At 33.0% G+C, this 22,137-nt stretch overlaps 1 protein-coding gene across 8 annotated transcripts in view; it reads right to left on the minus strand.

The window, feature by feature from the left end:
* LOC118198053 (uncharacterized) overlaps nt 1–22,137 on the minus strand; it is a 204,531-nt gene that overhangs the window by 136,018 nt on the left and 46,376 nt on the right. For all 8 annotated transcript variants that reach the window (XM_085824477.1, XM_085824460.1, XM_085824479.1 and 5 more), the window contains exons 3-4: nt 15,647–15,820; nt 8,474–8,898 (exon numbers count right to left, since the gene is read on the minus strand). In XM_085824477.1, coding sequence (XP_085680603.1) covers nt 8,474–8,898; nt 15,647–15,820 — 599 coding nt within the window. The remainder of the gene's footprint in view (nt 1–8,473; nt 8,899–15,646; nt 15,821–22,137) is intronic.

Below are 22,137 nucleotides of genomic sequence, written 5' to 3' on the forward strand. Positions count from 1 at the left end.
AATTACTACAAGCACACTTACAGATATATATATGATCTTATTACATTTAATAATTTTAAAAAGATTGAATACTCTGAGATTTATCCAAATTGCCTTACAATTAATAAAACTAATAATTCGCAAAATTACATAGACTATCTCGATCTTCAAATCATTAACTACAAAAAAATTTTACTGTTTGACAAAACAAGAAACTTCAGTTTCAATACCAACAAATTAATAAATTGGAATTCCAACATCTCCAAAAAGGTAAGTGATTAGTAATACAATAATAAATCAAATACAACGTATAAAAATATTTGCACAGATACGATAGATCTACAACACGAAATTTTGCTCCTTATTAAATTTCTCAATTTATTAACCATTGTCTTGAAAGAGCAGGTGTTAAATACTCACTCTAAATCATTTAACTGATAGGGATATGATAATTTGTTCCTAAACCTGAAAAGGCGGTATAAGTTGGATGACTATCAGTTTGGAGGATTTGTACATAGTGTAATTACAAAGTTCTATATAATGTAAAAAGCTAATTGTCTTCAGACTTACGCTGTTACTAAAAAAATGGGCCTGTTTCATAATCTTTATTCTGTCAAATAGCTCTTTGACATTGAAAATTCCTTTTTTCACTTTCTTAATTTCTTCCTCGTTACGGCATGACAATTAGCCAGAAATTAAATAATTTCCATTCACTAGCATTTTCAAAAATTTTAACAGATGGTTTCACTCAAATAAGAACTCCACAACATACGTCCCTCAAGCATTTCTAGTCACTCCTTCTCCCATAAATTACTTCACACAAGTTTCGCCAACTGATATAATTTAAAGCCCCCCCCTGCCGATAAAGAATTTGGAAACGGAACCCTCCTGAGTAAGACACGAAGAAAACACTTTGCCCACTTCCCACTAGAAAGAACGTAAGTTAATTAATGCTTTTTCTGGCCTTTTATATCTTCATGTACATTCCCTTTTCTTATTATATATATTTTAAATTTCAAGTTTTATTTTTTTATTTGTTTTTGCGAAGATTGCATTATATTTCTTATATTTTGTAATTTTCTAATATTTATTTCAATTACCCTGAATTCTATTTCATAATGACATACCGTCAGTTATACGTTAAACACGCATGCGTAAACGTATTATGCGCATGCGCAGAAAGTTTGTAGCTCTGAGGTCCGGATTAAAGACTTTTTATTGTATAAATATTTTAAGTTTAAATTTTTATTTTTTTATTTTTATTTATATATATATATATATATTATGTTTCTTATATTTCGTAATTTTCTAATGTTTATTTCAATTACTTGGAGTTTTATTTCATAATGCGAATTTCCAATTTTTTATTTTTACAAATAGTTTTAAAGTAAAATGCATAAAAACGAGGGTGTTGGGGCACAATTCAGAATGAGTTATTTAGTGCTCTGCATTAGTTCTTGATCCCTTCAATTCATTGAAATATTTGGCCTAACTTAAATTTCCAGTTTGGCATGGCCTTATTACTTGAGTAAAGGGCGAAACACCTTCACATTTATTTCTTAATTATTGTTCATTGGATAGGAGTTAGTTTGTTCCCCTTGAAAAGTAAACTAATTTCTGATCAATGGCAATGATTACTTGCTTAATTTCTTTTTACAATTGAAATTTTGTTATTTATGATTTAATTCAAGTCCCCGTTAAACATTTTTAACAATTTACATTCACGTTACTTTAAAACAATTTTTGGAATTAAACTTACTAACTATGGATTCACTCTTTTTAGATAATTCTACTAAAATTAATCTAAGAGATAATATAATCAATATTTCTTTAGTAAATAAATTATATATATATATATATATATATATACAATGAAAAGTCTTTAATCCGGACTCGTAGGGACTTAAGCGATTCCGGATTATAGATCATCAGTTTAAATCTGATAAGATGGCATGCAGAAATTATAAAACTAAAAATATGAAACCGTAATTTATGAAATAAAGAGCAATTATGATCTAAAAGGTATCAAAATTTACCAAAAAAAAAAAGCTTTGTATTCATTTGTTTACTTTATTAAGCATTTCTTTCAATGCGCACATGCGTAAAGCTTACATTACGCATAGTCGAAATTAGAAAATTGCAACCAGAAAACTATTTGATGGGTATTTGTGATATTTATAATGACGAGAAATTTGATTTAAATCATATTAAAGACGGAGTACATCGAGATGAAGTACTACATTTAGTAAAAAATTATAAGCCAAATAAAATAAAAACATCTGCCCTGAAGATAAGGATACTGCTGACAGATCAACTTCCAGTTCATTGCGCGCCGCATAGGTTCCGCCCTCCCCCCTGCAGAGCAGCGTGAAATCGATAAACGTATTTCGGAATGGTTAGAGAATCAAAGGATATGCATTTATCCATTTTTTGCAGCAATTCCACCAGGTATTATGCACATGCATTGACGCATGCGCAGAAAGTTTGTAGCTTTGAGGTCCAGATTATAGATCATTCCGGATTATGGACGTCCGGATTTTGACTGTATAATGATTAGTATGTGCAATGGCTGTGCATGATACTAAATTTCTGCAATTCTCTGATTTTTTTTTTTTTTTTTTTTTTTTTTTTTTTTTTTAATGAAGCAGAACGCTGCACACATGGGGAAAACGAAGTACCACTTTTCTTGTCCTATATACAGCTGCCACATAAAGATTTATCAGCCAGTATTATCAACATATAAAAAGAAAACAATTTAAAATACAAACATGAATTTTCAAATATTGATTGTATGATACATTAGACATTATACGTACTATATTGCAATATATTTTAGTGTTGTTCTTATGAACACAATGATCTGTTTTTGTTTAAAAAACTCACAAAATTACACAAATTTGGCATTGCACATATTAAAATATGTGATATGACATATTACTGCCATTATAAGTTTAGTATTATTACTGTTATTAAAAGACTGTCAATTCTGGCAACTAATCGTATAATTTTTGGCATTGACTGAGGTGGCCACTTTAAGAGGGAAGCGAGGAATTGTCACTTCAATTATGTTACCAACTACTAAGAGTTTTAACCATTCGTTCAAATTGTGCCAAAGGTCTTTTGCATTTGTTTAAAATTCAGTGGGTGCTCCTCTTAGCACCCCGCCCACAGGCGAAAATGGTCGTATTGGTAGAGCCATGAGGTCGAGCGAGAAAAAGTTCTCTCTGCTGTCTTTGAAATCTTCTCTTTAATCAGTCGATGGTGGCTGGTCGAAGCCAGTCACGTGGGAGGTCATTCTCAAAAGAACTGACCTTGGCTGCTGCTTGAAAACGGTGGCTCTGTGAGAAGTGTTGAAAATTGTTTTAAAATGATTTTAAAGTCCATAATTAATCTTCATGGGTGGGTTTTGCAGTTAATCTTTTTCTTCAGCAATCTTTATTAACAACATAGCTGCTCAAAATTAGGCTGCTAATTTTTCTGCTACTCCTTTCGCTGCTCTGATATTTTCTATCTGATCAATCATGTTACCCATAAAGTTCTGAAGTTTTGGGTCTTGTAACCAAGACCTCGCTTCGCTATCCTCTTCTGGTATCTTAGTAATTTTCTTTTTCACTTTTTCACTATACTGTGCTTTATTTGAACTGCTTGCTTCATTTCTGAGAGCTTCTATAAGCTGTGGGAACTCTTCATCATTCTTTACAAATTCTTTTGGCTTTGCTTTTGGTTGCACTGTTCTCTTCTCTAATTTCTCAAATTTTTTCTTATAAAATTCACACCCGCAGTAGCTGCAGACGTGACTTTATTTACAGAAAATGCAAACAGGCTTTTCTTCAGGTTTAAGTGGGCATACGTTGCTTATGTGTTCTTCTCTACATTTTCAGCATCGAACAGTATTAGTGCATAAGTGTTGCGAGTGGCCCCAGTCTTGGCATCTATAGCACTGTATTGGTCTTCTTCGTGGGTTATATTTTTCCATTTTAATATTTATGCTGAACATATTATTTAATTGATGTATTGCATAACCGCTTTTATTTTTCTTTAATTCAAGGAGCCAGATAGGCACTTTTTCATAGTTGTTTCTTCTGCTTTAGATAAATAGTTTCACTTTTATAATTGGGAATTTTCTTCTTCTTTTATGTCTTCAGGTAATTCTTTCAGTATTACCGCATTTGATGGCATATAAGACGCACCCTTATTTAGAAGGCCATACACAAGGAAAAAAAGTTCCAATAGTCCGCGCGACAGCGCAGTAGCACAATAACTTAAAATGTGGTTTCTTTTAGTTCTCACGTTTCATAAAAGCCAAATAAACAATCATTCAATACAATTACCAATCATAATTTTATTAAGGAAAATTAACAACAATTACCAATCATAATTTTATTAAGGAAAATTAACAAACGGCAAGCTATTTTGAATGTGATATATAAATTTCAATAATGAATAAATGAATGAACGGCAAGCAATCAAACATAATACAAAATAAAGCAGAAAGAACAAAAAACACAGAGTCAAGGAAAACATTGCCTATCAAGAAATTACACTTTAATCACTTTCAAAACCATAAAAATTGTTTTCACTATCATCATCATCAAAAACAAGAATATCATCATCACTACTGTTTCTGTCATCGCTAGTATCACCTTCTTCAAATAATGCATCGTCTTCTGTTCCGTCAAGAGTATTACTAACTCCGCACTTCTTAAAGGACTTAACAATTACTTCAGCCTTTACGTCCTCCCAAGATCTTTTTACTCACTCGCACACTTGTGAAATAGAGGGCTGCTTCATTCTACCTGAGGGCGTGATGTGGCTCTCCTATCCACTTGTTCTAATGTTCTCGCACTTTTTCCTTAAATGGTTTATTCATTGATACATCTAAAGGCTGCAATTGGCTAGTCAGTCCACCAGGAATGACAGCTATCTGGGTATTTAATTCTCTCGCTTTATTCTTTATGGTTTCAGTTCTATGGGCGCTAAACTGATCCAAAACCAAAAGAGAGGGTTTTCTTAAGAGTCCACCAGGTCGCCTCGCCCATAGGTTCTGTAATCACAGTTTCATTCCAGCTTCGTCCATCCAGCCTTTCGGATGAACATGAACAATTACACCCGTTGGAAGTTTTTCTTTCGGATGAGTTTTTCTTTTGAATATGAAAAACGGCGGTAGTTTTGTGCCATCAGCACAACATATTAGAACTACTGTATATCGGGTTTTTTCATGACCTGTGGTTTTTATGTTATTGATTTAGACCCTTTAATACTCACAGTCTTGTTGGATGGTACATTAAATGTGAGTGGAATTTCATTTATATTTCCTATTTGACCGAGCTCAAAAGAAGTTTTCTTGCGTGCATTTATAACAAACCTATGAAATGCTAGTATTTTTTCTTCATAATCTGCTGGCATTTTCTGTGCAATAGTTGTTTTGGTGCGCATTGATAAGCCTTGCCTTTTCATGAACCTATAGCACCAGCCCTCAGACCCTGAAAAGTTCTGATTCCCATGTTTTTCTGCAAATCCTTTGGCCTCATTGATTATAATTTTGGTTGAAACACTTATCCCAGATTTCCTCTTATCTATCACCCACATTTTTATGGCATTTTCAAGTTCAGGCCAAGATGGAGCTGGGCATCGAAGGTTATGTTTTTGTTTTTTAGCAGTGTCCAGTTATCTTCCTGCAGTCGCCAAGTAAATGCCTTGCTGCTGCTCTGTTTCTATGCACTTTGGCGTAGTTTAACACTCCTAGTTTATACTGAATTGTATAGCTTAATCTCTTGTTTCCTGTAGTCATATTTTCCAGGGTATTTGTTTTAAACAAATAGTTTTCAGCACCGATACCGACACGTTTATACAAAGAAGCACCGATACCGACATGTGTGTCGGCTGAGTCAAAGAAATCTATGTAAAGAAGGAAAGGCTCCATAGACATAATGTGACTGCCGAACCTGTTCGAACTTCGACATCAGCTTCGAGCTTTGGCGCTTTGTGGCGACAGATATTTCACGCATGCGGAAAATAATTATGGCAGATGTAGAAAATATTATGTGTGTCTAGATCTTTTTCCGGGCTAAAAATAGCATTCAGTACTGAAAGTTAACCTGTGTCCTTCACGTATAAGACGCAGGTAACTTTTTTGAGACCAAATTTCGGAAAAAAAGTGCGTCTTATATGCCGTCAAATACAGTACTCTAAGTGGCTTTTCATGAGACATTTGAAATGGGATTTCTGCTTCTTTCAATATTCTCGTAACTTTTTTGTGATCGTCTGGGGTTTTAACATTGATAAAAATGGATTTTGATTTCATTTGGGCTTCAAATTCTTCTGTGCATATTTCTCGTAGTAGTGCTTCAATTTTTAGCCAGTCTGCTTTACCTTGTTATAAAAGAATTGGAGGGGGTAACTCATCATGGTTTATAGTTGCTTCTTCATCTGTATTTAAAGTTTTAAGTTTTTTAATCTGTTTTCTTTACTGATTTCCATGGGTTCTGAGCTTAAGGGAGGTTTTGCGAATTTCTTTGGTGATTTCCAACTTCCTTCTTCATCTTTTGTTTCATTATCTTTTTCTTTCTCCATCTCTTCAACTCTTTGTTTTGCTTTTACTTCCTCAATATATTTCATGAGTTTCCTGTTCAGATGTTCTTTCTGAGCCTGAGTGATTGCCTCTAATCCAAAAATCTGTAATAATTTGTATTTTTCCGTACCAGATATTTCATGTATGCTATCCATATTTTATTTCATTTTCAGCACTTCAAGTTATTCTTCCTGAACATTCTTTGAGGTTTTAGCTTTCTTGCTTTTCTTTTTCAGAGATTTGATGAAATCTTCTTTCCTTAGCTTGTGCGATTTCGTTGACCTAAATGATCTATCGAAATCCGTATCCATGTCATCTTCCTCCGTTTTAGACATTGGTGTCCTGAAAAAGGACATTTTCTTGTATCCGAGGGTACCTGATCAGAGTAATTAGTAATAAATGCAAAATCTCAAAGACTTAACTGTCCGCCTACGGGACTAAAACAGTCTTCGCGAATGTGAGAGAAGGAAGTGCTAAATTATTTAATTTCCAAAAAAGTATCATTCATTCTTAATAATAAAAACATTTAGAATACAGTAATTACAGCTGAATATATTCCTGTCAATTTCAACACTAAACTGGAAAAGAGCATTATAGCAAATACTTGGAATTATTTCTTTTACAATTAAAAGAAAATGCTTAGCATATAGAGCAGTAAATATTTTAAGCAGTGATTAAAACAACCATGGGCATAAGGAAACTAAAAAAGCACATGATTTTTCTGTAGCCAAGTGTATAATGTTAGAAGTATCCGTACTATTTCGTTTTGAGGACCGTAAAAAATTGCCAAACTATTGCTGCCAAAAATAATTCCGGCAACTCTAACGTAAGAAAGGAAGTATAATAGTAAATAACTATCTAAGATTATTGTTTTAATTTAGATGAAAGATTAATTTCATGTAATACTTTTTTTATTATTATAATTTATATATAAAAAGGCTAAACATAACTGAATGGATTCCTGCATTGCTATTTCGCTACCGAGTAATCGCTAAAGTTTAATTTCATCTCGTTGGTTATTCAAACAATTTTCTATAATGAATGATGCCTTTTCTTTGAAAAAATTCTATTGCAGACTTTTCATCATGAACAATTCCCAAATTATTAAATCCACAGGATATCAAAAAAGGATTTAAAAATTAAACTAGTACTTCAATGGCATCTTAAGAAATATAGAACTAGCTAAACTTAAGCAATTTGCAATCAGCGCTTACGCTAGATTTGGCACGCAGTTAAATGGGTGCGTTTGCTAGATTTGGCGCTTTTGTGCACACAATTTCGCTGAAATTTTTTTACAGTCCTCAAAACGGAATAGTACCAAAACATCATTTATTAATTCAATCAATGTTGCAAATATTTATACAATCACTTATGAAATTAGACATAAATTATATCAAATATATAACTTCCCCCTCCCCAAAAAAGGGGAAAAAATATTAAGAAAGACATATATATGTACAAATTAGTAGTATACAAATAAAAATTAAATCTATTCCCTTACGATATTGGCAATGGCAATACACAAATGTGCGTAATTCAAGGTGGGAACTTTCTTATCGTAGTAAGTGCCTGTATTCATGCACTTATGTATTTCTTATGATAAAAATTCCTGTATTCATTCATATTATTTTACTAATGCAAACTTGCCAACTTAAATTGCAACATTTTGATGACTTCTTGCATTTAGCAACTGTTTGATGTTTTCATTAATGGGAAAGTATCATAAAAAATTAAATGTATAATTTTAATACCAAGGATGCTGATGTTCCTAATCACAGCAAAGCTCCAAAAAGAATTGTATTTATGTACATTATGTCACACTTTGATGAATTTGCTTACACTCACTACTTTATTCAAAAATAATATCGCTTTTTTCAAATTAAAGTTAAAAAATAATCATCATTTAAAATTTACAATAGTTACCTGTATATATATACATCAACTTGTCCAGCAGTTTTGCCAGATTTTCGTACCACAGTCTTCCGCACCCAGCCTTTCGGCAAATTATGCTGATCTTCAGCACCATCACTTGCTAACACTTTTTTTGCTTTCGCAACCTTCTTTGCTTTAGTAGCTTCTTCAGCATCAGCTGCATTTTTCTTTTTAGTAGCATTTTCATCACTTGAATTATTATTTATTGCTTCTTCTGATATATTTTCAACTTCCTCAACAATTGAATGATCAAGAACATTTTCTTTCTCTTCAAATTTTCTTTTCCGACTTTTTCTTTTTGCTTTTGACTGTTCTTCATCTGCAACTGGTCCTTGCTTTTCATTACTTTTCTCTTCATCTACAACTTCACTTACTGTATTGCCTTCATGACTCAGAACTTCTTTTTTTGTTTGACTCTATTGAAAAATAATAAATATATAAATAAAATTTGCTGTTTTGAATTCATTTTTAATAATAAAAAAATATATTTATATATATATAAACTTATTTTTTTTAATTTCATGTATTAAGGGCCTTTTTTAAATTAAATTTTTTAGAAGGTTATGAAAAATTCAATTGAAATAAAAAATATACATAAAATTCTTGATTAATTTTTTAAAATTAAATGTAGCAAAAATGAGAAGATGGAACACATTTAACAGAGTTACTTTTAGTGTACTCCATTCCATGGTATATAAATTTAAATAAGATGTAGGCCAGTCTACTTGCTGGAACACTTTTGCCCTCAAGGTAATCAGTTACAAGAGTAGCATGATGAAAACACAAATTACTATCCATTAGGAGGAAATTACTATCGATTTCACCTCTAAACAGCTTGACATTAGGATAAAGAACTTCTGTATACTTCAACATTCATAGTTGCACTGGTAAAAATCTATAGGTCAGTGCAGAATGCAATATGATACCTGCCAATATCATGATTCTACCATCTTGGAACCGATACCTTTCACAAATCTTTTCAGGCTTATTGAACATTATGCTTTCTCCAGATTATAACACATCTGAAATCAGTCTCCAAATAAGAAGACTCATAATAAAGCTACAGCTTGTGGCACTCTAATCAAAATTACCTCTGCATAACTGCAAAAGAGCACATTTTATATCCAAGTTAATGCAACACAAATCATGGATTTTCTTGCATATAGCACTCTTTTATGCAGCCTGTCACTCATAGTATATTTGGATAGTTGAGTTCTTCTAGCTGCAGCAAACATCCTTGTAATCTGGGCTGATATCAGCTGCCTGTTTCTTTTAGCAATCGGTAATAATAGTTCTGGGAATCCATTTGAGCAAGGTTTTTGACCTTGACACACACACACACCACAAAAAAAAAAGTCTGAAACATCCATTTTTACCCATTTCCTCACATGCTAAAAGAGAAAGTGCAAAAACCTGCCCATTACTGTATAATGAAGGTGAATCCAACATGAACATGAAACATAAACCTTGGGATACCAATTAACTATATTTCATAATTCTGTCCATTGGTATGTAAATCATTCATTAATCTTTCATTAATCTTTCATCCCATCATTTATTAATCTTTAACACAGTTTGAAACAGTTAATAATACAAATTTTCCTAGAAGAGTCACACAACCTGTGTATCATGAGGGGTGGAAATCTTTCAGTATAGCCATGTGGATTTGTAAATATCAGTTTGGCAATCTAGGTTTAAGAATGCCAGTCACAGAAGTTCTAAGAATAGCACTTGAACAACATTTTAACAAAAGGAACCAAATAAGCAGGCAGACCAGTGAGAGAAGAAGGGTTGAAGATGGGGGGGGGGACTCTACAGAATGAACACATTCTTAGGAAAGACTGGACTGGACTGAAAGATGGATGACAAAACTGATGAAACACAATTCAAAAATTAAATTAAATAGTTTTTCCCCCTTCCCTTATCACATAAGGCAACAAGTTGTTAATATTTTACTATATATTCCAACACTTTCTCATCATCCCAAACCCTGCAAAAAGTCATGAAAAAGCATTCATGAAGCAAAGTGCTATACCAATGAAGTAGTTTTAAGCAATGCAAGATATCACCAAAAATGTATTTATGTAGCAATCCGGGTGTGCGTGTAAGCACATGTCTGTTTTGGCTGAGCCATAATACCGAAGTTCATGGATGCCAATTTTTTTTATTTCTTTGATTTTTAAAATCAAAAATAGAGATAAAATAATAGAGACAACGGACGAACACAGTAAAAAAAGGGGGGGATTTCTTGAAAAACGTCAGAGTTCTATTACAGATGTTTCTTGCCTTTTCAATTTTACTGATTGATTGCTCTTGTATGGAAACCTTAGTGTGTTACTATTTCTTTTGAAAATTGCTGATGCCTTTCGAACATTAGCTTGCTGAAAACAGGGTTCATAGCCACATTTTAGTTTAAAAAATAAGCACCTATAAGCACTTTTCAAGCACATTTTAAGAAAAAAAATAAGCACTTGTCTAATTACATTATACACAACTGCATAACTTCAAAAATTAGACTTGTAATTTAAAATATGAGAAATGCGGTATTTATTAAGAGAGAATAAGCATGGAACCTCAACCATGGAAAATAATTACTTTCTTTTTAATTTTAAATAACAGTTTAATTTACAGAACTAGTTTACAATAAGAGAAAAAAAACTATGCACAACTAAACTATATTACAAGATTTAATAATGAAATTTCAGTTCAAAATAGAGGAAATAAATAATAATAAGGCATATTTATTCTATTCGCTTGGAACTTAATAATAAATGCAATTTATTTTCCCGCTCATATTGATATTTAACTAATTTAAATCTAAATTCTGAACATTTTCTAAATTTTCATCGTATATCAGTTTTTCCTTAACAGATATTGCAAGCAAAGTAATTTAAGTAAAAAGAGAGGAACATTTCTGAAATCACAAGACAGAAATTTGCTTCATGCAGTCATCCTTTAACAGTAAAAGCTTAACTACCCGCATACTTGAAAATTAGAGAATATTCGGACAGTCGAGGGTAACTTGAAAAAGAGGAGTGGAGGGGGGATAGACTGTAGCCGTTCTTTAGATTTTCCCCCTAAATAAATGCTTTTGACATTTTGATATGTGCATCATATAAAAACAAACCAACGGAACAGAAAAATATTCTGCTTAGCAAGCAGAGTAAAACTCTTTTAAGTGTTCATAAACAAATCTCGGACCGAACATCAAAATTAATTATCTCTGCAAAATATCACAAACGTTATTGCGCAATACGTGCACTGTAACTCTTCCCTACATGATTTACGCAATCGGATTCAACAGCTGCCGATATTGGGAGAATAAAGAACTAAATCAAGGAAAAGAAAGAGAGTGTTTTTTATTCTAATTTTCAACAGACTGCGTTAAATTTCCGGAATAGAATCATTCTTCGCTTGGGTTGGCAGACCGCAAAATTTTTAGTCCTATTCAATCCAGATTGGAAAGTGACTAACAAAAAAAAAAAAAAAAGTCCGCTGCTTGTTTTGCAACAAACTGTAACAGATTCAATATTCAAGATTTTGCGGAGAAAGGGGAGAACCTCCAACCTTCGTACTGTATAATGCATTGACCAAAAAAATGAAATTATTTTGACTATTTGATTACTTTCCCTTTATTTACGCCATTCCGAATATTATTAAATAGAAAGCTAATCTGTGTTAAAACACAACCATTTTTGGAAGTTTACTATACTTCAGCAGTTACTGCAACTATGTTATTATAAACATTCATACATATGCTCATAATAAACGCATAACGATCATAATAAACATGAATATGAACTGACCAAGCAGAACGAGAATGCAAATTATTAAGATCTTGATAGAAATTCAAACGTATGTAGTAATTGGGTGGGAGGAAAAGAATGGCAAATGTACCGGAATTTTCTACTGCTTTCGCAATTCTTTGACCAACAGAACCACGGGCACCTGTCTGTACTTTCCGCGCACACCAGAGGTTGTGTTAATACAGAGAAAGGGGGAAAAGCTATTTCTGGGAGTATGATTCACAATCTGACATTTCATATTAGGAAGAAAAGTTGTTTATTTAGTTTCGGCTTTGGTACCGGGAAAAATTGCGCGTTCATTTAAAAAAAGCACCAAAAGCAAAAAATAAGCACTAAAAACAAAAAAATAAGGGCTTTAAAGAAAAAGTAAGCACCTATAAGAGCCTTTATATTTTATTTTCAAATATAAGGACTTATAAGCACTTGTAAGGACCGCTACGAACCCCGTGAAAAATTATGCCCCAAAATTCATAAAATTTCCGAGAAAGTACCAATATTTTCATACCATTAAAAATAGATATACATATATTTATCTGTTTAATCTCTATGATGCTAAATTATTACAGAAAAAAAAATCCTACAGTTAATCCTTTCTAAGAAAATGGTCTGTAATTTATTTTCTATGAAGGTTAATTCATTTTCTTAAGGTGAACCCATCATAAGAGGTAATACTGGACCTTATGTATTAACACAACCACCTTGGAGTAATTTGGTGCTTTTTACAGATGAGAGAGAAGTTACTTATCAGAAAGTCCTGCCCCCACTTTTAAAAAAGATTCGAAAACCATCGAGATTTATCAGCAAAGAATACTAGCATATCAAAAGAAAACAGACTTTAGTAATTAAAAAAATTAATTGTTAAATAAGAATTATATAATACATTAAAAAAATAAATGCTTAAATTTTTCGTGAAATATTCTGTAATTTCCACTGTTTTCTCTGTCTTCACCTCCCCCCCAAAAAACCCACAGAGAAACACTGCATAAACTCGGCATTCCATGCAACCAAGGCACTTAACATCAGCTATTTACCAACATACACACACTTCCAAAAGTTAAGCACGAAGATGTAAAATGCAAAAAAATCAACAAATACTGATTTGATTGACACAAAATTCGGCAGGAAAGTAGCATATATATTTATGCACAAAACAAAATCAATAATTATATACAGAAATCAAAACAATATTAAATTTTTGTAAGTTATCAGATCATGACATACTGAAGACTTAAACAGAATTATGTATAAAGTGAAAATAAACAGCATAAAATGAAAAAAAGGAACATTAATAGGGTATGTGATCCCCCTCCCTTATCTGTATACAAAGTTTACAACTTGTGACCATGCTTTCAACTAGGTGGTCAACCACCGCAGAATTAAGCAATCGCCATTCTTCTTGTAGAGCAGTTTCCAGCTCAATAAAGAGTGGATGGAGGTGAAAAACGTGAAGATACAGCACGACCGAGAGCATCCCAAAGATTTTCAATGGGATTAAGGTGGCGCAAATATGCTGGCCACGCCATACACACAATCCCTTCGCTCTCCAGGTAGTCATCGACGACGTCAGCTCTATGAGGATGTGCGTTATCGTCTATTAAAACAAAAGTAGGGCCAACTGCTGCAGTGTACAATCTCACAATGGGTTCTAGGACTTCATCTCAATACCGCACAGCCGTCAGAGAACCCCGTTTAAAGATGTGCACGTAGGTGCATTATCCTAATGAAATCTCTGCCCACACCATAATGCTTCCGCCTCAGAATGCGTGATGTTCAGTGATGTTTTGGCACTGATTGCGTGTTTGTTTTTCACGCCATATCCTTATACGCTTGTCATCTGGTTCCAGAGCAAATCTTGACTCATCAGTAAACATGACATTGCCCCAGTCAGACACATTCCAACTGACGTGTTCCCGGCTCCACTGTAATTATGCTCTTCTTGATTGGACGGATAGAGGAACACAAACTCGAGGTACCCAGGCGTACAGTCCACTCATATGTAATCTTCGGCGTACAGTAGCTGCAGATATCGCCTTATCAATGGACGCTATAACCACAGACGTCACACGTGTGGAGGTCGCTCTGCAATTCTGCTTGGCTACAATAGCAATATATCCATCTTCCACAGGGTTGTAACCCTTGGGCGACCGGCTACGGGCCTTCGGACAACTGTCGTTGTGGTTTGGAATTGTTTCCATAAACGTGAAATTACAGAATGATGAATGCCGAAGAAAACAGCAACATCTGTGAACGACTGTCCTGGTTCAATAGCAGCACACCAGTGCTCATAATCTTCCATTCATCTTCTGGAAGTCATAAAAACACGTATGTCTTGAAAACAAATTGTACAAAAGTTTTAAACACCTTCTATCAACACTTATGATCAATTTCTGTAACCCTTCATAAAACTGGCTTCTTATAAGACTGCCTTTTTTGCATATTTATTGACATCAAAGCACGATTGGCTGTTACCTAACATATTTGCATACTTCCAACTACCTCTGCAGCGAATTGCATCCTCTTCAATTCTGATTGGCTTCCAGAAATTAGCATTTTCCTCTCCATGCTTAACTTTTGGAAGTGAGTGTATATCAACACTGTTCTCTTTAGCAATTTTTTGACAAAATACCGTATTCCTGCATAAATTTTACCATAGTTTCTTTCTTTACAGGCAAATTTCATAGCATATATTTTAAAATTGAATTTAAGGCAAACAATATCATGATTTGTCTATGAAAAAGCATTAGAACTTGAAATGCAGCAAAATGAATGCATATTATGCAATGCTACTACATTAAAGAATTGTAATTGCTGTCTGAAGAATGGTTATGCGTGTGGTTGCCAAATTCTGACAATTTGATGACTTCTACCAAGGTGGTTACGATAATACATAACTACCATGATGCTGAACGCTAATGCTGAAATACTGAATACAAGTGTGCAGAAACAATGGTCACTTTCAGTGCCACAATGTTCAAGTGCATTTCATTAGCATGCTATTTTAACCTAGCAAGCTGAAACAGTGCTGATATGAATTCACAGCTTAAGTATATAATGCATTAAATGATAATCATGGCTAGTACTGCTTCTGGTTAAATTTAAATCACACAATTTCTTCAAAGAAAATAACAACTGATCAGGAATATTTTAGAGATAAAATAGTATTACTTTCAAAAGAAAAACTAATTAATTTAAACACATAAAAAAATCTTTTCACTTTTTTCCTGATAAATCTTCACAAACCCCAGAAGCATTATATTTCACAATTACATGATATTATGATACGAGAAGCAAATTTATATGTATACAGTTAATAATTTTAATTACATATTTAAATTACTAATGTAAATTAAAATATTACTTTTTTTGAAGATGCATTTTTCTTTGGAGACTTCGATTTAGCTTTGCTAGTTAATTTTTTGGTCACTTTCTGAGCTTTTGTACCTCTAGATGCTCTAGGTTTCTCAGCTGTGGCATGATCCTCAGCACCGTCCAGTTGATTTCCAGTAGTTTCAGAAGATTTTGTAAGGTCACCCTAAGTTAGTTAAAAAAAATCGTCTTTTAATTTTAAAATGTCAAAAACTGCATTAAAATACCATAAATACATTCAAAAGGGGACATGATATTTTTCAACCAAAATTTATCTTTAAAGAAAGAAATCTGAAAATAATCTGCCACTTTTTTGGTTACGGCTGGTCACATTTCCTTAGTTACCTTTTCTGTAACAAAACATACATCCTATTTTATGGATCACGACTTATTTTACACATAAAAATATAAATAGCAAGAGAAAAAATAACATAAAGAGGGTACATAAATAAAAATTATAAAACAACTGCTTTCTATATGTTAACCCTCCGCGTACAGCGCACGCGATTTGAGCGGGTTATCTGTTTCATCCCTCACTATGAGTGACGTTGGGTTTCCCCCCGATTTCAATGCGGATCCTGCCATTTCTCCGTGTATGTTAATAAATTATCATCTGATGCTTATTTTCACTGCTAGATAGCAATAGAGGGTTCAGGATTTTTTTTTAATTGATTTTTTTTGGCTTGGATTTTTTTCCCATGTATTTGTGAGTTTGCATGCTTTCTTTTGTCTTTCACGCGATAAACATTTATGAAAGATATGGATTTGCCGAGTGTCAGCGGCGTTATATGTAGGAATAGCAAATGAAAATATCTTGATTATAAAGATAGTGATTCTGATTGGGAGTATTCCATAAATCTGGGCAGTGATGATGGTAGTGAAGACTCATCGGAAAGTCAGTTATCTGGAATTGAATCTGAAGATTCCGATGATGATAGAACAATTAAGAATGCTCATTCATGGATGAGAATAAACATGAATAACCCGCCTCATTCTCCCCCTAGATTTCAGTTTTCCAGTGATCCATAAGTACTCACGAATATAAAGTGAAGAAAACGGACCTTTGGAATTTTTCAGCTTATTTACGGATAGAGACTTACAAGATTTGATAGTAAATGAAACAAATAGATTTGCCTCTCAACATCCCTCTGCTAATCTAAGGAAGCGTAAACCCTGGATTCCAACAAATGTTGATGAAATGATGCTATTTTTTGCCCTTTTATTTTTGCAAAGTTTGGTAAAAAAGTCAGATTATCACTGGTATTGGTCGAAAAGAGAATCTATAAACACTCCAATATTTTCAAAAATTATGAAACGTGATCGTTTTTACTTGTTGATGAGGGATCTCCATTTTGTCAATAACGAAAATTTTGATCCGTCAACGCATCCTTGCGCTAAGTTATGAAAAATTTATGATGTTATTGAGCACATTAGAAAGAAGTTTTGTGAAATAGTTAATCCCGAAGGACAGCTCACTGTAGATGAATCACTAATGCTTTACAAAGGTCGTTTGTCACGGAAACAGTATATTCCTTTGAAATGTTCATGGTTTGGGATAAAATTTTTCATGCTATGTGAAGCTTCGTCAAGTTACATATGCGACTTCCTTTTGTATACGGGAAAAGGTATGTCTCTGTTACCGGAATACTCATCATATCCACAATCAACTGCTGTTGTTCTTCACCTGTTACACCGATTTCTAAACAGAGGATTTTGCGTAACTGTTGATAATTACTATATGTCGCCAAGCTTGGCAGATATTCTTGTTCAAACGAAAACAGACATATATGGTGCACTCCGTAGTAACAGAAAAAATTTACCTCCAGGTTTTGCAAAAGAAAAAGTAGAAAAGGGACAATCCATTGCATATCAGCGTGGAAAGGTTATGGTACTGAAGTGGAAAGATAAAAAAATAGTAAATATGCTTAGTACTTTCCATGATACTTTGTCTGTTTCAGTCCATTCTGGGACAACAAAGGAAACACTAAAACCGAAAGTGATTTATGATTACAACTTTACAATGAGTGGCGTCGACAGATGCGATCAGGAGATGTTGTATTACCCAAGTACCCGAAAACAACGAGAGTATTATAAGAAAATGTTTTTCTTCTTATTGGATCAGTCATTGTGGAATTCATATATAGTATACAGAAAAATTACAAAAACAAGTAAATCTCTCCTTGATTTCAAATTAGCTGTGATCGAAGAAATTTTTGACAAATATTCTTCTTCTATATATGCATCAAATTGTACCAGCAATGCTAGCAATAGCTGTATTTGGCTTATAGAAAGGCATTTTGCTACCCACATTCCACCAAATCCAATAAAAAAGGAACCTAGGAGACAATGTGCTGTATGTTGCTCCAAAAAAGACAAAAATGGGAAGATACGCAAAGAGACTCGCATTTGGTGCGAAGAGTGTCAAGTTGGACTATGTTTAGAGCCATGTTTCAAAGTGTATCACACTCAAAAAAACATTCCATAATAATGATGTCAGTAAAAATAATACAATCTTTATTTCTAAGATCAATATAAGTAAGTTGTAATATTTACCAATAATGAAAACTTTTTTTTCATATTTATGTATATATTTTAATAAAGTAAAACTGATTTTTTTCTTTTATTTTTTCTGTTTCATTACAAAATTTCTGTAATATTTTTAGAGACAAATTGTTTAAAAATTATATTCATCTGAAAATACAAATATCGCGTGATTTTTTTAACTTATAAACCACGCCCGCTGAAATAACGAGTGCCGTATTATGTATTTTTTTGAAAATGGAAAAGATATTAAAATTATTGTATTATTTTAAAACAGCTGATAAAGATGTGAATTGTAACATATGTAGATAAAGAAAATATTTAAAAAAATCACCCCGTATTTCAGAACCGGAAAGTATAAAAATGAGCCGTACGCGGCGGGTTAAGGCTTTATAGAAAACACACATACAACTATAGTTTCTGACAGAAGACAATCTAATTGCCATCATCACAGCACCAAAAGAATTTTCTTCTTTCAAATTTTCCTACACATAAATTCTGCTAAATATCAATCTAAGAGGTGTCTAACAGTACCCTGTTACTTTCTGCTTTGCCACTTTGAGAAGTTACATAACTTTTTAAGATTTCAGGTGTGTGTCATTGTAATACGATTAACAAAATTATGTTTGTCCCTTATTGCCCAATAAATGTATCCTGCGTCCTCAAACTGTTAGGTTGAATAACCTTTCCAGCAAGCCATAAATAACACTGAACTCTGCCATATTTTCTTTAATCACTTGAAGTATTAATTTTTTTTTTTTTTTTTCCTTTTTTTTAAATCAGCTTCAAAAATTTATTTTGCAACAAATACCCCTGAAAATTTACTGTTTCTTAGAGCATAGTTCTTCTCCTTAGCAAATAAGCTTTCATCAACTTCTAAGATTTTATTGTCCCCACTGATCTAGTGATTTTCATCTTTCAATGGATTTGGAATACAGTTTCATGTGAGCAAATATACAAATTAATAATACTTTCTGGCAACATATAAAGTTCTCTTTTTTAATATTTTATGAAAGTCATTTCAAAACACCAACTATAAACAAATCATTATGCAGCTGCAGACAATTATTCTTGACTAAATTTAGATTCAACATGATGGTATTCCGACAAATTTTTAACTTAGGAATTATACAAAACTTTGGAAACAGCTATACTTTCTGGTAAAGTCTGCAGCAAATTCTTTGTAAACATATTAATATCCGATTGTCATAATTAAACTCTTAAATGACAAAACAGCAGAAAAAGCAAAGCATAAAAATGGTGTGTTTAGCATTCACAAGTAGCTACACATAAAGAGATTGAGGAGGGGGAAAAAAGAGCACAGAAAACACAGAAAAAAGTAAGTGGCGCAAAGGATATTTGTTTTTGTCCCCAAGGAAATGTCACCAGCTGTAACAGATACATACGAAACATTTTCTAAAGCTATGCCACTCACATTAATGGTTGGAGTAGAGTTTAAGGTACCCCTTGTATTATGCCGAAGTTGTTTTATTTATCGCCAAGCTGTTGTTTCATTAATGGTAGTCTGAGTAGTTGAATGTTATGGAAACCCTATTGTGGCGTAATCGGGTGCACGATTCTGGGAAATCTTGAATCATGGGATGTTTTGTAAGGACTTTTGTAGTGTGTTTTGGTTTTATTGTTTAAGATGGTAGAATGGCTGAATGTAGTAAGATTAATTTGAAGTTTCTGTACGATTTAGAACGAAAGGGGAAAAGAGCGTTAATTAACTCGTGTGTAAATGAAGGTTTACTTAGTAGCCATTATAAGTGTCCTGTATGTACGAAGAATATGCGTCTAGTCGAACGTAAAAACCATTTAGATGGATTTGAATGGGTTTGTAGGAAGAAAGGTTCAGATGTGGCGACGCCAATATACGGATTCGAGTTCAGATAATCTTAGAAATTTTTGGATGCTGTTAAGGAATTTTGTATGCCACAGACTAAAGACGAAGGAACTTCTAAATAGGGTAAGTGGATATTTGCTTTTTGTAGTGCTTAAATGTATAACATGTTTTTCCTTTTTTATGTTATTTTATTGTTGGTTTAAAATGTAGTTTATTGAGATTATGCATTTTTCTTTGCCTGTATTGCAGAATTGGGTGCTCCTTTGACTTTTCAAGTGAAAATATATTGACGTGTACATGGACAAAGTGAAGGGAAGTTTGTACAATTCTTGGACTTTTTTAAGTGAAAATAGGTCAACGTGTACATGGATAAAGTCAAGGGAGTGTGCAATGCCATTTTTGTGCAATTTGGGGATTTTTTTTAAGTGAAAATAGGTCGATGTGTACATGGATACCGAGTTTGTGCAATTCTTAGTCTCGTTATTTTGGCTTTGTGTAGCGGCAGTTATGCAAGCCAAAATAATAAGTCAAAAAATTGCACAAACTCGGTATCCATGTACCGCCAAAAATCGCCAAAGGGTACCCTAAAATATACTTTTACCACATTCAACTTCAGAGCGAATAAAACAATTTTTTTTTTTTTTTTAACTGATTGACAATAATTGTTTCTTATGACTTTAGTTGTAGCACTGTTAACCCATGACAACGAAAATTAAGCTTAATGTCAAAATTCAGGAACTTTAATGGTATTTTCACACTATAATAATTTCAGAATATACTATGTGAAATGCCAAAGCACCTAACTAGAATATTTTATTTAAACACCCACCTTTATACTAAAACAATTAAATTAACTTAATTCAAATCAAAATACTGCATATTTTTCATACTTTGGAAGCAGTTGTTGGAATGTAACATACATCTTGGAATACAAATGTTGAGAATTCTTAGCAATTTTGTTATTACTAAAAAGTAGAGATCAGTTTATATCCAAGTTCAAAATGATTTACAAATAATGAAATAAAAAAATATTATTAAAGGACAAAATACAGGAATTTTTTTAAATAATACAATACAAAGTCCTTATCTTCAGAGCAGATGTTTTTATTTTATTCGGCTTATAATTTCTTACTAAATGTAGTATCATCTCGATGTACTCCGTATTTGATATGATTTAAATCAAATTCCTCGTCATTATAAATAACACAAATACACATCAAATAGTTTTCCGATTGCAATTTTCTAATTTCGACTAGGCGTAATGTATGCTTTGCGCATGCGCGCATTGAAAGAAATATTTAATAAAGTAAACAAATAACTATTAGGCTTTGTTTTTGTAAATTTTGATACCCTTTAGACCATAATTGCTCTTTATTTTATAAATTACGGTTTCATATTTTTAATTTTATAATTTCTGCATTCCATCTTACCAGATTTGAACTGATGAGCTATAATCCAGAATCGCCGAAGTCCCGGCGTGTACTAGTAAGAATCAAAGCATGAAAGGGTTACCAGAATTTGAAAAAAACCAATGGAGAGGTGTGAACCATGTGTTATTGCTAAATCTAGTAGAATAACTTTTAAAACTGTTCCGAAGAGATTGGATAAACCATTGCAGTTGGTTTATTTAGACGTTTGTGGCCCACTCTCAGTTCCATCTAAGGGTGGGAGTGAATATTTCCCCGCTATTGTGGATGACTATAGTAGATTAGTAACATTGTATTGTATGAAAAATAAAAATGAATCCTTCAACAACTTTAAGAATTATCATAGGCAAATGGAAAGACTGACAAATAGAAAATTAATAAGTATACGTACCGATAACGGAGGGGAATTCTGTAACAGGCGATTCGAAGGGTACTTAGCCAAAAATAGAATTAGTGTTGAACGCACAAACGCATATACCCCGGAAGATAACGGTGTGTATGAACATTTTAACCGAACGGCATTAGACGCAGTTAAAGCTATGCTTAATGATGGTAAAATGGGAAAAGAATGGTGGGCAGAAGCTCTTGGCTGTTTTGTACATACGTGGAACAGAGTATGTCATAAAAGCAACCGAACCCCTTATGAAATGTTCCTAAATAGAAAACCCA

This window comes from Stegodyphus dumicola, chromosome 1 (genome assembly GCF_044657685.1).
Source record: "Stegodyphus dumicola isolate Sdum_Otavi_A_Nest chromosome 1, ASM4465768v1".
In the NCBI taxonomy this organism is placed as follows: domain Eukaryota; kingdom Metazoa; phylum Arthropoda; class Arachnida; order Araneae; family Eresidae; genus Stegodyphus; species Stegodyphus dumicola.